Source organism: Ammospiza caudacuta, chromosome 25 (assembly GCF_027887145.1).
Source record: "Ammospiza caudacuta isolate bAmmCau1 chromosome 25, bAmmCau1.pri, whole genome shotgun sequence".
In the NCBI taxonomy this organism is placed as follows: Eukaryota; Metazoa; Chordata; class Aves; order Passeriformes; family Passerellidae; genus Ammospiza; species Ammospiza caudacuta.
In genome coordinates, this window is record NC_080617.1 from 6265449 (window position 1) to 6279927 (window position 14479).

Sequence of the window (14479 nt, forward strand, 5' to 3'; positions counted from 1 at the left end):
GGATATATTTTAATTTTTAAGACATTAAATTGGATTTTTCTCCTCTAATTTTTGCTGCTTTGTGAAATAAATTAATGAGCACTCAAATTGTTCTTCCCCTCAAGCCCTGCTGCTTTCTCTGCCTTTAGCCCTTTCCACAAAGTGTTTTTTGTTATCCTGCAGCACAGCTTTAACACAAACACCTCAGTTTGATAAATTTGGGTTTTTGAGACACAAAAAGGCTCCTTAAACTCTGACCTTTTATTTTCAGTGTGAGACTCGATATAAAGTGGAAACCTCTTCCCCACCACCTCATTTCTGTGGAGCATGTCCCAGTACAGCAGAAACTTGAAATACAAAAGAAAATCCTCTTCAAAGGAGAAAGCTTCTCTTGCATGTAAACTTTAAAAGTCAAACCCCTCCTAACACCAGCTTCCAGAACTTGAACAAGACAACATTTTCCCAAACACAGCAAAACATCAATCAGTTATTCCTCATCCATATCCTTTGTTCAGTACAAAGATTTTTTTTGTTCTGCTCCTCTGGGGAAAAGCAAAGAGCAGCAGCAGCAGCACCTGGGGAAATACCCAGGGAAAAGATTGGAAATTCAACTTCAAATTGGAAATTCAAATATTGGAATTCCAACTCCAGGCAGCTGCTGCACATCAGGCAGGGTAAAGCAGCACGAGGAGAATCCCTTGCATCCTCTGTCCATTGGTTTTTGCTACAAAGAGGAAAATTCTGTGGTTCTAAGAGTCCTGCTCTGCTTTTTCCTCCGATTTGCAGAGGTGCCCGTAGATTTCTAAGCAGCTCCTGTGAGGGCAGAAAGGAAATTCAGGCTGTGGAATATTTACATCAATGCTTTGGCTGGAAACAAGAGGGGAGAAAAAAGTTATTTTCATAATATGGAAGAAAAAGGAATTGGGAAACACTTCAAGGGGCTCAGTCCATGGTCTGGAGTGTCCTTGGCAAGCAGGATTTAACAGAAGGAAATGTCATTTTTGGGGGAGCTCATGGAAAAGGCAGCTCAGAGCTGCACTTAACTCTGAGCTCCCCAGAGCAAATTGAAACCCCATTTAAAGGTGTCATCACTTCCAGGGGTGGCAATTTGTAAATTCCAGGAGTTTAAGAGACTCCACAAATACAGATTTGGGATTAAATGTTGGGCTGTGATTTAGAAAAGCCAGGCTGTAAGGACAGGGTGGTGTTGGGATCTGGGCTGAATCCTAAACGGAGTTTGCAGGCTGAGAGCTCATCCCTGTGCTTGGATAAAAAAACCTAAAAAACCCTTGGGGTTTTTGGGAATATCCTGGGTGGAGAAGGGGAAAAGGAATGCTGAAGGAGCAGTGAGGCTGCAGAAAATGGTTAAGAGTGTGTCCAGCTGAGGCTGGAATAACACAGCAGCTCCAAACTGGGTGAGCAAAACAATCCACAAACCCATGGACATCTTCTGGAGCTTCAGAAATTCACATTGCACATCACTCATTGAGTGAAACCAGGACAGAACATCTCCAGCATCCCCAGCCCAGCTTCCCAAAGCCAAACCTCAGCTCCTGTCCACACCTTCCTGAGGAAACCACCACTTAAACTGCCACACCTGCTCCTTGGGAAGCCACTCCACTCCTCTGTGGGAGTTCCCAGCAAATCCCTCTGTGCTGCCGTGCAAAGGAGCTGGAATTGCTGCTGGGGACCAGGAGCAGGAGCCCTGAGCTGTGTGACCCCACTGTGGGCTTCTCCTCACCATCCTTCTTATCCTCCCATCCCTGTGACCCCACTGTGGGCTCCTCTCCACCTTCCTTCTCCTGTTCCCATCCCTGTGACCCCCACTGTGGGCTCCTCCCCACCATCCCTTCCCTTCTCCCAGCCCTGTGACCCCACTGTAGGTTCCTCCCCAACATCCTTCTCCTGTTCCCATCACTGTGGCCCCATTGTGGGCTCCTCTCCACCTTCCCTTTCCTCCTCCCATCCCTGTAACTCCACTGTGAGCTCCTCTCCATCCCTGTGACCCCACTGTGGGCTCCTCCCCACCATCCCTTCCCTTCTCCCAGCCCTGTGACCCCACTGTGGGCTCCTCTCCACCATCTCTCTCCTCTTCCCAGCTGTGTGACCCCATTGTAGTTCCTCCCCACCATCCTTCTCCTGTTCCCATCCTTGTGACCCCCGCTGTGGGCTCCTCCCCACCATCCCTTCCCTCTTCCCAGCCCTGTGACCCCACTGTGAGCTCCTCTCCATCCCTGTGACCCCACTGTGGGCTCCTCCCCACCATCCCTTCCCTTCTCCCAGCCCTGTGACCCCACTGTGAGCTCCTCTCCAGCCCTGTGACCCCACTGTGGATCCCTCTCCTCCTCCCAGCCCCTCTGCCCCGCAGGGACGACCCCCAAGCTCACTTGTAGATGGAGAGCTCCCGATGGAGGCTGGTCCTGAGCTCCTCCAGCTCCTGGTTCTTGCGTTGCTGGAGCTGGACCCCGTTCTTGAGCTCCTTCAGCCTGTCCTCCAGCTCCTCCACCTGCTCCTGCAGGGACAAAACGAGTTCAGAGCTGATAATTCTCCTCAGGGATCTCCCTGTGCACAGCCAGGCTGCCCCTGCCCAACCACCCTGCAAAAAAAATCTTTGTTTTAGCTCAAAGGTGGGGATTTGGGCTGGGCTGGGCCGTGCTTTGTCCTCAGGCTTCTCCTGCCTGCTTGGTTTTGTCCCCTGAACCTCTTGGTGTGTGTTTTGAGACGCTGCCAGCGCTGTATAAACGCGTGAGTCAGAAGGAGATAAATGAGGAATTTGGGAAAAGGAAAATGTGGAGGCGCAAAAGGGATCCAAAAAACCCTGAAAACCCATAGTGGGGGTTCTGGTGGCTCTGATCCCCATCCCAGCAGGGAGGAGCTGTGAGGGAAGGGCAAGGGCAGCTTCCAGAAACTGCTGGGAGGAGGCAGCGACTGCGAGCCGAGAACTGAGAGTGTTGAAAGGGGGGAGATTAATTGTGGAGCCTCTTTGCCAAATGTGCTCTTGGAGATATTGAATTGCCTTGTCCCTCAGGCCAAGGGATGCCTGGCCCGGCCAAATGGCCCTCCCAGGAGGCAGCCTGGGGCCTGGGGCTCTGGGGACATGGGTGAGACCCTTCCTGGCAGCAGGACGGGCAGAACCTGCCCCAGCAGGAAGGGGATTTGTAAGAAAAGCCACCTGTATTTAAAACTGGCTTTTCTTGGCTCAGAGGAGCTGTGGGAAGTGTCTGGTGCCTGTGCTCAGCAGCATCGCTGAGCTTTGGGAAGGAAATCCCCCATCCCTTCCACCTCAAGCCTGGAGCCATTTCTGAGAGGCCAAACCAAGTGAATATATTCAGGAAAAACCCATTTTCCAAGCTGGTGAAGCCCCACCACATCTCTGGGTTTGCCTTATGCCTGTGTTTCACCTGGCCCATGCCAGGGCGTGCGATATCTTTGATTCCAACTAGCAGGACATATTCCACATCCTCCCCATCCTCATCCACCCCGTTTCCCTGGGCCCCACAAGCAAATCCCTGGATGCCAAGCACAGCTCCCACTCTCCAAACAAAATGTGGAGCCATGCTTGGCATCCAGGGATGTCCCCCCCTCCTTAATGATATGCCTCAGCTAAACCCCAGCCCCTGATTTTTTATCATGCTCACTTTATGACTCCCTTTCTCCCTAATCATCCAACCCAAACTTCTGTCGTTGGTATCAATAAATCCCCCCTCTAACAAACCACCACCATGAATTTAAGCTTCTTTGACCAGTTTTCAAGCCCATCCCTGCTAGGAACCCCACTAATCCTCATCTCAATAACATTCCCAGGATGGAGCTGTGCCCTTTGGGGCTCTCATACCCGGTACTGCCCGACCTCCTCATCCCTCTTCTGCTTGACCAGCACGATCTGCTCCTCCAGGCTGCGGTTCTGCATCCTCAGCCGGCTGACCTCGCCCTGCAGGGGCCTCAGGGCTTCCTTCATGCCCTGGATCTCCCCCTGCATCTCCTGCAGAGCCTTGGCCCCGGCCTCACGCCGCTCCAGCAGCCGCAGCAGCTGCGGCTCGTAGTGCTCCTCCAGCCCCCGCCGGCTCTGGGCCACAAAACTCTCAAACTCCAGCGACAGCCTGCGGCTCTCCTGCAGGTACAGGTTGTCCGGGCGGCACGGAGGAGCCTCCAGGCGCTGCCTCAGAACCTCCTTCTCCTTCTCGCAGCTCTCCCTGAGCTGGGACAGCTCCCCCGAGAGCTGCCCCGCCTGGCTCTGCAGCTCGCCCTGGTAGGCGGCGTGCTGGGAGAGGTCGTGCCTCCTGCTCTCCAGCTGGTACTGGCAGGCCACGCACTCCTTGGTCACCTTGAAGAGCTTCTGCTTGATCTGGCGGATCTCGTCGCGCAGGTTGTCCCTCTCCAGCTCCACCTTGGCCAGCAGCCTGCAGGCGGCCTGGATCTCCTCGTGGGCATGGCGGATCTCCTGCAGCGCCGGCTCGCGCAGCTGCGCCAGCTCCGAGATCAGCCCGTCCCGCTCGCGCTCCAGCTGCTCCACCACCTCGATGCACTCCTGGAAGTAATTCCCCAGCTCTTCCAGGCTCAGGCACCGCTGCTCTGGGGCGTCGGCGTCCAGAGGGCCGCCTGCTCCCTCTGTGTCCATGGCCAGTGGGATTCCTGCCCCATCTGCGTCGTCTGGGATCCCTGCTCTGTCCGTGTCCATGGCCAGTGGGATCCCTGTCCCACCTTCATCCATGGCCAGTGGGATCCCTGTCCCACCTTCATCCACATCCAGAATTCCTGATGTATCCTTGTCCACTGGGATCCCTGTCCCACCTTCATCCTCATCCAGTGGGATCCCTGTCCCGCCTTCATCCACGTCCAGCAGAATTCCTGATGTGTCCTCATCCAGTGGGATTCCTGTCCCACCTTCATCCACATCTAGCAGAATTCCTGATGTGTCCTCATCCAGTGGGATCCCTGTCCCACCTTCATCCACGTCCAGTGGAACCTCTACCCCGTCTCCATCCATGTCCAGTTGGATTCCTGTCCCATCTCCATCCATGTCCAGTGGGATTCCTGTCCCGTCTCCATCCATGTCCAGCGGGATCCCAGCCCCGTCTGCCCCCTCATCCAGCTGAGTTCCCGCTGTGTTTATCTCCAAGGAGGGATCTCTGCTGACAGGCCTGGAGTCTGGGCTGCCCCCGTGCAGGGGTTTAGATCCGTCCCCTGCTGGATCCAAGGGGCTGTGAGCACGTTCTGGGTGTGGAGCAGCTCCTTCAGCTGCTCCCTGCGGGGCTGGGGATGCTCTGGCTTCATCCAGCTGCAGCTCTGGAGGGGGCTTGGGCTGTGCCATCAGGTCCCTGCGAAGGAGAGGGGATGTTTAACCAGAACAATGAATTTGAGCAACCTCAGCCTTTCCTCCCCATCCTCTGAGACCCCAGAGCCAGTGGGTCCCACCATGGCCCTGCTGCTGTGACCATCCCTGTGTCACCCACACAACGCTCTGGTGACAATAGTGATAGTCTGTGATACGTTGTGTAATTGGTTTTAATCAACCGGTGGGATGTCACCGGGGCCAAGTATGAAAAACCACACCCGATAATCTTAACAAAATTACAAATACAGAAATTGGAATTGTTTCTGCTAGGCAAAATAACATTGTTGTTATCAATTTTTACAGCAGCACAGGCAGTTCTCAGGCACACACAACCTTTATCAGTATATACGAGCACAGTTTTCTGATCAGTGACTGGATGAATTTCAAAGTGGCAAATACTCTGTTCAGCGTCCAGACACACATCTTGGGCATTATTATTATTGCTTTCACAATGCAATAGGAAAGAAAACCCCGTTAAAACCCTATTGAAGTGTCTGAGTGCCACGGAGGACGAGTGAGGGATGCAAACTCAGACCCCAAAGCCAATAATTCCTCCTGTGCCAACCTGTCAGCACCAGCCCACCCAGCAGCACCGACCTGCCCCGTGCGAGCCCTCCCCGGAGGAAAACTGGCCGGGATTTTCTCGCTGTGCCATAACCTCACGGCACGGGAATGCGCTGCTGGGAGCCCTCAGGCTCCGGGATGGCTGAGACCGAGCAAACCCCGCACTCAGAGCCCGGCAGCGCCTGCAGCAGGAGCCGCTTTGCCGAGTCATCCGATCGCGGCATTGTCCCCACCACGGCACCTGCGGCTGTCACCACCGCCAAAGCCTCTCCCTGTGCCTTCTCCCGGCTGTTTTTTGGGGTAGGATGGACCCGACAGCGCTCGGGGACGAGCTGAGGTTTTCCTGCTCGGTGGGATGGGTGGGAGGATGCTCTCACCTCTCGGCCACGCTGCTGAGCTCATGTCTCGTCACTCCCTGAGGAATGAGCGCAGGCTGGCACTCACAGGCAGCCCTGCGCTCGGAGCAGCGGCTTTGAGCAAAGATCTGATTTTCCCCGATAGTTTCTCTCCTAATAAGGCAGTTTTCGGCACTGCTGACACATCGCAGCCTCGGGCTCGGCGGCCGGGCGGCTGGAGAAGGGGCAGCCCCTGCAAAGGTGGGGGAGAAGCTCCTCTGCCCCGATTTTCCCTGTTCTTGGAGTTCTTGGAGCCGCTTGGCACGGCCAGGACGGGAGGGGAGGGCGCCGTGTCCTGCCTGCCCAGCGGGCCTGGGGGGCTCTGTCCCTCATCCCAGAGCCCCCCAAAACCCCAGAGGGATTACCTGATCATTCCTGAGGATCCATGAACGCTGAACCCCCGATCCCCCCATCCCGTCCCTGCCCAATTCGCCGAGGATCCCGCACCTAAGGGACCCCCGCCAAGACCCCGGCCCCTTTCCTGCCCAGCCCGGGTGGGCTCTTACCTTCCTCCCCGGGAGCCCAGCGCCGCCGGCTCTGCGCTGCACATGGGCTTAGCATGGGGCGGAGAGGGGTTATTAATAAACAGCGCTGGAAATCGGAGCAGCCGCTTCCCCCCGGCCACCGCCTGCAGTGCCAGCTGCGGCCGCTGCCTTCCTCCCTCCGCCCCGGGGAGGAGGAGGAGGAGGAGGGCGGGGAAGGCCCGGCTGGCTGCATCCCTGGCAGAAGCAGCCGCAGGGACGGGCTGAGGCCAGCCCGCAGCCCCCAGCCCGCCCCGGCTGTTCACGGCCCTGATTTATGGGCGAGTTTGGGTTTATGGCCCCTTATTTCTGTGTCACTGGTGGATCCGCAGGTCCCCGTCCCGCCGGGATCCTGGGCAGGGTGGGGTGGGAATAATGGGATGGGGATCATGGGATGGGATGGGATGGGATGGGATGGGATGGGATGGGATGGGATGGGGATAATGGGATGGGAATAATGGGGTGGGGATCATGGGGTGGGATGGGATGGAGATAATGGGATGGGGATCATGGGATGGGATGGGATGGGGATAATGGGATGGGAATAATGGGGTGGGGATCATGGGGTGGGATGGGATGGAGATAATGGGATGGGGATCATGGTGTGGGATGGGGATAATGGGATGGGGATCATGGGATGGGGATCATGGAGTGGGATGGGATGGGGATAATGGGATGGGGATCATGGGATGGGATGGGGATAATGAGATGGGGATCATGGGATGGGTATAATGGGATTGAGATCATGGGATGGGGATAATGGGATTGGGATGGGATGGGATGGGGATAATGGGATGGGGATCATGGGATGGGGATAATGGGGTGGGATGGGGATAATGGGGTGGGGATAATGGGGTGGAGATCATAGGGTGCCTCACTGGGGTCCCCCGGAGCTGTGGGATTTGGCTGGAATGGAGATAATGGGATGGGAATAATGGAATGGGGATCATGGGGTCCCCCACGGCTGTGGGGTTTGGCTGCAGTGGGAAGGGAAGTGCCAGAGGATGCAGCTCAGGGCCCCCAAATGCCACAGGGGGATGGAATGGGATTTGTGAGGCTGCACTGCCCAGGAATTGATCATCCATGGATTCAATCCCGATATCTCGGGGTCCTTTCCACGCCCCACAAAGCCACAAACCCCAGCGATGGCAGAGCACAGCCTCTGCTTCCTCTTCCGCCCCACAGCCGATCCCTGCCCCCCTTTTCCCTCTGTTTTGGGGGTGCAGAAGGTGACATTTCCCTCTGCAAAGGCCCCGTGGTGGCCGTGGTCACACTCCTGGGTGTCCAACAGCAACTCTGCCCTCACTCCCTTGGTTTCCCACCTCTTCCCTCCCGTGGTGCCCATCCACATTCTCCCCACTCCGTGCACCCTAAACCCACATTTATCCACCATATCACCAACAAATATTTATCTAAACCCCAAAATTTAGATATATTTTGCCAGGTGGGCGTGGGTGCCTCACCCTGGGGTCACCATTTGTCCTGGTGGTGCCCCCCGAGCCTACCTCTGCCCGCTGCCTCTCCTGCCGTGCCCAGGAAGTCAGCACTGGGTTCTCAGGAAGTTTCAGCTTTACCGTGCCCCAAAAGCCGCCCAGCAGAGCGTGTGACATCGCCGGTGCCACCCCGCCACTGCTGGCACCGCCACCTTGCCCATGGCTCGCCGGCCACGGGGCTGACATCAGATTTAAATCTGCAGAAATCAGGTTTAAAATACCAGCGCTGGTCCATCCTTCGGGAACAGAGCTTTAAAAGGAAAAGGGAGATTTGAGTGGGGATTTTTTTTTTCTCTCTTTTTTTTGGATCCCGTTCCTTTTTCCAGCGCGACACACCTTCTTTTTCTCCCTCTTTTTTTTTTTTTTTTTTTTTTTTCCATGAAGCGCCTCTATTTTTGACTCAATCGGAGAGGAATGCTGTTAATTCGCACAAGTTGGGTGTATAAATATCTATCTAAAGCTGCGAGTGCCAGGGGGAGAAACCTGCAGATCGCACAGGGCTGGGTCCAACAGCCCTTGTAGGGCCTGGAGGGGACAATGACAGCGCCGACTGCTGAGCTGCCAAGGGCAGGGTGGGGAGTGAGGAGGCTCAGCTGTTCCCAGTAAGAGGATACCCCGGCCAAAACCCCGGCACGGGGATGTTTTGTGGATATAACCAGGCAACAGGCGGCTCCGGTGTCCCCGGTGTCCCCGGCAGGGCCGGGCAGTGCAGGGAGACAACGCGAACAACGCGGACTTTGCCCCGGTAAACAGAGCTGGAGGGGTGGAACCGGCGCTGCCAGAGGTGAGGGAAAGGCAGGAGAGACTGGAGAGAGTTGTGAGGCTGCACTGCCCAGGAATTGATCATCCATGGAGTCAATCCCGATATCTCGGGGTCCTTTCCACGCCCCACAAAGCCACAAACCCCAGCGATGGCAGAGCACGGCCTCTGCTTCCTCTTCTGCCCCACAGCCGATCCCTGCCCCCCTTTTCCCTCTGTTTTGGGGGTGCAGGAGGTGACATTTCCCTCTGCACAGGCCCGTGGTCACACTCCAACAGCAACACCGCCCTCACCCCTCTTGGTTTCCCACCTCTGCCCTCCCATGGTGCCCACCCACATTCTCCCCAATCTGTGCATCCTAAACCCACATTTATCCACCATATCGCCAACAAATATTTATCTAAAACCCCAAATTTAGATATAAAGAGCAGCTGCACCCTCTCTCTGCTGCCCTGGGGCTGTCTCTCCCTTCCTGGTGGATTTTTCCTTCTCGTCATGCTTGGCAGATCTGCCCTGAGGGCAGGGACACCAGGGTGGCACCAGGGTGGCACCAGCCTGGCACTGCCACGGCAGCTTCACAGTCACTGTGAAGAAAAAGAAAATCTGCTGGATTTCAGATCCTCCTGTTGGAATTGTGTAGGAGACGAGTGTTGAAAAAACACTGAAATGTTCCAAATCAAGAGTTTCACAAGACATGCAGACACCTGGGTTCAGGTGCTTGATAAAACGGAGGGATTGGAATCATTCTGTGCTTCTGAAATGCATCAATGCTCGTAAAAAGAACATTTTGTCCCGATCTTTGCATGATCTTTAGGGACGGGCTGGAAGGGCCAGCACGACTTTGGGGCTCTGGCAGCTCTGAGGGGTGTCCCACAATGGGATTCCAGATCCCGATGGGATTCCAGTAAAGGGGATTTAGGAACAGGGCTCTGGCAGTGCTGGCAGTGCTGTGAGGTGTCCCACAATGGGATTCCAGCTCCTGGTGGGATTCCAGTAGAGAGGATTTAGGAGCAGGGCTCTGGCAGAGCTGGCAGCTCTGTGGCGTATCACACAATGGGATTCCAGCTTCCAGTGCATGGAATTTAGGAACAGGGCTCTGGCAGTGCTGTGAGGTGTCCCACAATGGGATTCCAGATCCCGATGAGATTCCAGAGTGGAAGGGATTTAGGAGCAGGGCTCTGGCAGTGCTGTGGAGTGTCCCACAATGGGATTCCAGCTCCTGGTTGGATTCCAGTAGAGAGGATTTAGGATCAGGGCTCTGGCAGCACCGGCAGATCCACGGGGTGTCCCACAATGGGATTCTAGCTCTCAGTGGAATTCCAGTAGAGAGGATTTAGGAGCGGGGCTCTGGCAGGGCTGTGAGGTGTCCCACAGTGGGATTCCAGCTCCCTTCCAGCTCCCGGTGGGATTCCAGTAGAGGGGATTTAGGATCGGGGCTCTGGCAGTGCTGGCAGCTCTATGGACTGTCCCACAATGGGATTCCAGCTCCTGGTGGGATTTCAGACTGGAAGGGGTTTAGGATTGGGGCTCTGGCAGCTCTGGCAGCCCCGTGGGGTGTCCCATAATGGGATTCCAGCTCCCAGTGGAATTCCAGCGTGGATGGGATTTAGGAGCGGGGCTCTGGCAGCGCTGGCAATGCTGTGGAGTGTCACACAATGGGATTCCAGCCCCCGGTAGAGGGGATTTCGGATCGGGGCTCTGGCAGCGCCGTGCCCTGGCTCGCTCTGTTTGCCGAGGGCGCGGGGGGTGCCAGGTCCGGCCCCTCGGGTGCGGGAGCCGCAATCCGATCGCAGGGAATGAGTGATTCATCCTGGGGCCGGGAGCGCTGCCAGGGAAGGTTCGGCCCCGGGGGCGGTGGCACCGGGTGCCCCTCCTGCCCTGCCCTGTCCGGCCGGGTGAGGGGTCCCCTGTGACTCCCTGGGGGGATTCACCCAGCTTTGAGGGGCTGGATGCCGCTGTGCCCTCGGGAACAACCCGGTTGTTTCACCCCGTGCCTCAGTTTCCCCAGTAAGAGTTGGACCCTGGAGAGGGAGGGGAGGTTGCTCACAGGGATGGAGGAGGAGGAGGAGGAAGAGGAGGAGGAGTGAAACGTGGGCGTGTGCCCAGCTGGGGCAGGGACGAGAGGAGAGCCCGGAGGCGCCGTCTGCCCCGCAGGGACCTTGGTTGGGATCTGCACGGCAGCCCCGGTGCCAGCGGCGCCAGCGGCTCCCGCTTATCTGGGTCCTGCCGGGTCCCGCCGGGTCCTGCCGGGTCCTGCTGGGTTCTACTGGGTCCTGCCGGGTCCTGTCGGGTCCTGCCGGGTCCTGCCGGGTCCTGCTGGGTTCTGCTGGGTTCTGCCGGGTCCTGCCGGGTCCTGCTGGGTTCTACTGGGTTCTGCTGGGTTCTGCTGGGTTCTACTGGGTCCTCCCAGGTTCTGCCGGGTCCTGCCGGGTCCTGCCGGGTCCTGCTGGGTCCTGCCGGGTCCCGCTGGGTCCTGCCGGGTCCCGCTGGGTCCTGCCGGGTCCTGCCGGGTCCTGCTGGGTCCTGCCGGGTCCTGCTGGGTCCTCCCAGGTTCTGCTGGGTCCTGCCGGGTCCTCCCAGGTTCTGCTGGGTCCTGCCGGATTCTGCTGGGTTCTCTTGGGTCCTGCTGGGTCCTCCCAGGTTCTGCTGGGTCCTGCTGGGTCCTGCCGGGTCCTGCCGGGTCCTGCTGGGTCCTCTGATGCGTCCCACATGGCACCCAGGCTATGCTGACATTCCCCCGGGCTTTTCCCTTCCCAGAAAGGTTCAGGATGCTCCCACAGGAGCGGGAGGTGCCTCTTGTGGCCGCCTGTCCCTGTCACCACCATGGGTGATGCTCCTGTGCTGTGCCAGAGCTGTCCCTGTCACCACGACGGATCTGGGAAGGAAAAACCCTAATTGCTGTTTATTCACCCCATTCCGTTGCCCGACCCCTGAGCAAGGACACCAGTGCCTCCCTTTGCCTGTGACATTTTTAAAACCCATTTTTACAACCGAGCTGATCCACCAGCAGCCCCAACGATCGCGGCCCGGGCTCCGCGCTGGCTTTTTCCATGCCCTGGGGCAAGGAGGGCGGAGCAGGAGGGGTTTGGGGCCGGCAGCTCCTGCTCGGGGCTCCCAGGGATGCGGGAGGACCTTGTCCCGGCGTTAATGAGTAATGAGGGAACAGCCAGGGCTCCGTGTCCCCGCCAGGGCAGGGGTGGGATGAGCCCAGCCCGGCTGCAGGAGCTGCTCGAGGGTGATGCCATCACTGCCAGCTCATTTTTTGGCTGCTTTATTCTGGGTTTCACTGCCCAGGGGTCCCCAGTTCACCTGGGGATGTGGCAGAGTCTCTGCCTCCCCTGGGACTGGTGGGAGCTGCTGTCCCCAGGAAAATCCTGTGATCATCCTGGCCCTGCAACTGGAAATGAATTACCCAGCTGGGGACCCTGCTGGAGCTTTCTGAGGCTCTCCATGAAATCCTGGAATTCCTAGGGCTGGGACAACCTTCCTCTTCACCTTCCTCTTCACCTTCACCTTCCTCTTCACCTTCCTCCTGTTCTTCCCTTGCTCTGATGGGAGCTCCCCCTGCAGAGTAACCGATCCTCTCCCCCCCTCTCACTCTGATTATTTGGACAATGCCCCATTACTCTGTGCAGAAATATTTTTTCAATATTTCTGCTGCCACGCGAAGAGGGGAAAGATGAAAAATGGGATTTTTTGAGTTTTTTTTTTTTTTTTTGGAGGTTAATGACTCGGAAATCGGAGCCAGCAGCAGAAAGTCAACACAAACACCCTAATTGGGGATTAGGATCTCCTCAGTGCAGCTCAGCTCGACGTGGGTCAGCAAAGCCCAGGGAGCAGTGGCACTGTCAGACTTCATCCTGGAAAGGAATCAACCCCTGGCACCATGGAGGGGCACAGAAATTTGTGCCCAGCTCTTTCCAGTGCTCATTTCAACCTTGAGTTTGGGTTCGGATGGGTGAAGGGGAGGGAGGATGTGAGGCAGGGACACAAAACCCCAGCAAATCCCGACCTTTCCTCCCTGGATTTGGAGCCAAATCCCCATTCCTGGTCACTGCATCCTGGAAGCAGCAGGATGCTCAGGTTTGCACAGCCCACAAGATGCAAGAGCCTGAATCCCACAGGAGATGCTGATGTGCTGGGAAGGCTGAGGGACGGAGAAGCTTCTTGCTTCAGAAACCTTTCCAGGCATTTCCAGCAGCTGGCAAACTCCTCTGGGCGCGGGGCCAGGCCCTGGGAGCGTCCGGGAAGGATGTGGCTCCAACAGAGGCGGCAGGAAACACAGAGACCCAAACCCTGGGAGCCAGGAGTGTGGAAATGCAGCAGAAACCAGCTGGGTTCTTGTTGGGATCCTTCCCTTGGCTTTGGCACGTTCCTGTCACCGAGCTGCCGCTGCTCCAGCCCGGTCCCTGCTCGTCCCGTTGTCCCCTCTCAGCTGGATCGTGGAACATGGAATGGTTTGTGCTGAGAGGGAATTTAAAATTCATCTTGTTCCAACCCCTGCCGTGGGCAGGGACACCTCCCACTGTGCCAGGCGCTCCAAGCCCTGTCCAGCCTGGCCTCGGGCACTGCCAGGGATCCAGAGGCTTCTCTGGGCACCTGTGCCAGGGCCTGCCCACCCTCACAGGGAAGGATTCATGTCCTGAAATCCAATCTAGATCAGATTGGAGTGGCCATGCTCCTGAGCAACACCAGGGCAGTGAAATCCTTCCCCAGATTCCCTTTCCCAGGAGCTCTCCCGGCCTCAGGCAGAGCCTGGAGAGCCGAACCCCCCCTCACGCTGTGCCATTCCGTTTTCAGGAGCTGATTTATTATCAGCAGCACGCAGCAGATTGGCACAGGACGGAGCACGGTGTCCCCCTGGGCGCTGCCCATGGCGGTGACGGGGCGAGTGTCACCCCCGGGCCATCAGGTCAGGAACCGGTGGCGATTGCGGGATGGGAGGGCGAGGGCAGGACAAGGCTGGGAGGGCACGGGCAGGACAGGGCTGCCAGCTCCGGCTTCCCTCCGGTACCGGGATCCAGGGCCGGGATCCATCGCCAGCCCCCCGGGATGAGTGGACGCCGCCCCGGGATGACGATGCTGGAATTCCGCGCTCCTCTCGGTGTTTCTCCGTTTTCCTGCTCTCTCCTCCCGCTGGTGCTCAGCCCCGCGGGGGCACCACAGAGGGTCCCAAGGGCCGGCACCGACCCCCGCTGTCCCCGCACGCAGAGCGAGGGGACAAAGCCGGGACGCACCGGGGGGACGGGCAGAGCACCCCGGGGAGCCCCGGTGGCACCAAGGGGAGGCTCCGCGGTCCCCACGCCCCCGGGGCCACCTGCGGGTGACGGAGGGGCGGGCGCGGGTGCGGGCGGAGCTCCCTCAGCCCGGCCCCGCCTCGCACAGAAACTTTCCGTCGGCGCCGGGCGCTCGGCGGGAGCCCGGAGCGGGGC

At 57.8% G+C, this 14479-nt stretch overlaps 1 protein-coding gene across 1 annotated transcript; it reads right to left on the reverse strand.

Moving 5' to 3' along the window:
• Positions 1-263: 263 nt before the first annotated feature.
• SYNC (syncoilin, intermediate filament protein) lies at positions 264-8448 on the reverse strand. The gene is made up of 5 exons (XM_058819629.1): positions 8369-8448; positions 6780-6992; positions 3815-5297; positions 2367-2491; positions 264-792 (listed from the first exon to the last, which is right to left on the reverse strand). Exons 1-5 carry the CDS (start codon positions 8446-8448, stop codon positions 729-731), a joined length of 1965 nt encoding a protein of 654 aa, XP_058675612.1. The 3' UTR covers positions 264-728.
• Between the last annotated feature and the right edge of the window lie 6031 nt (positions 8449-14479).

Excerpts from the sequence above, each read along its gene's own strand:
- SYNC (XM_058819629.1), bottom strand. The coding sequence starts at position 8,448 with ATGGGCAAGGTGGCGGTGCCAGCAGTGGCGGGGTGGCACCGGCGATGT. Across the intron at positions 6,993-8,368 it reads TGGGCGGCTTTTGGGGCACG|GGATGCAGCCAGCCGGGCCT; the intron begins GTAAAGCTGAAA and ends TGCTTCTGCCAG. Across the intron at positions 2,492-3,814 it reads AGGAGGTCGGGCAGTACCGG|GAGCAGGTGGAGGAGCTGGA; the intron begins GTATGAGAGCCC and ends TTGTCCCTGCAG.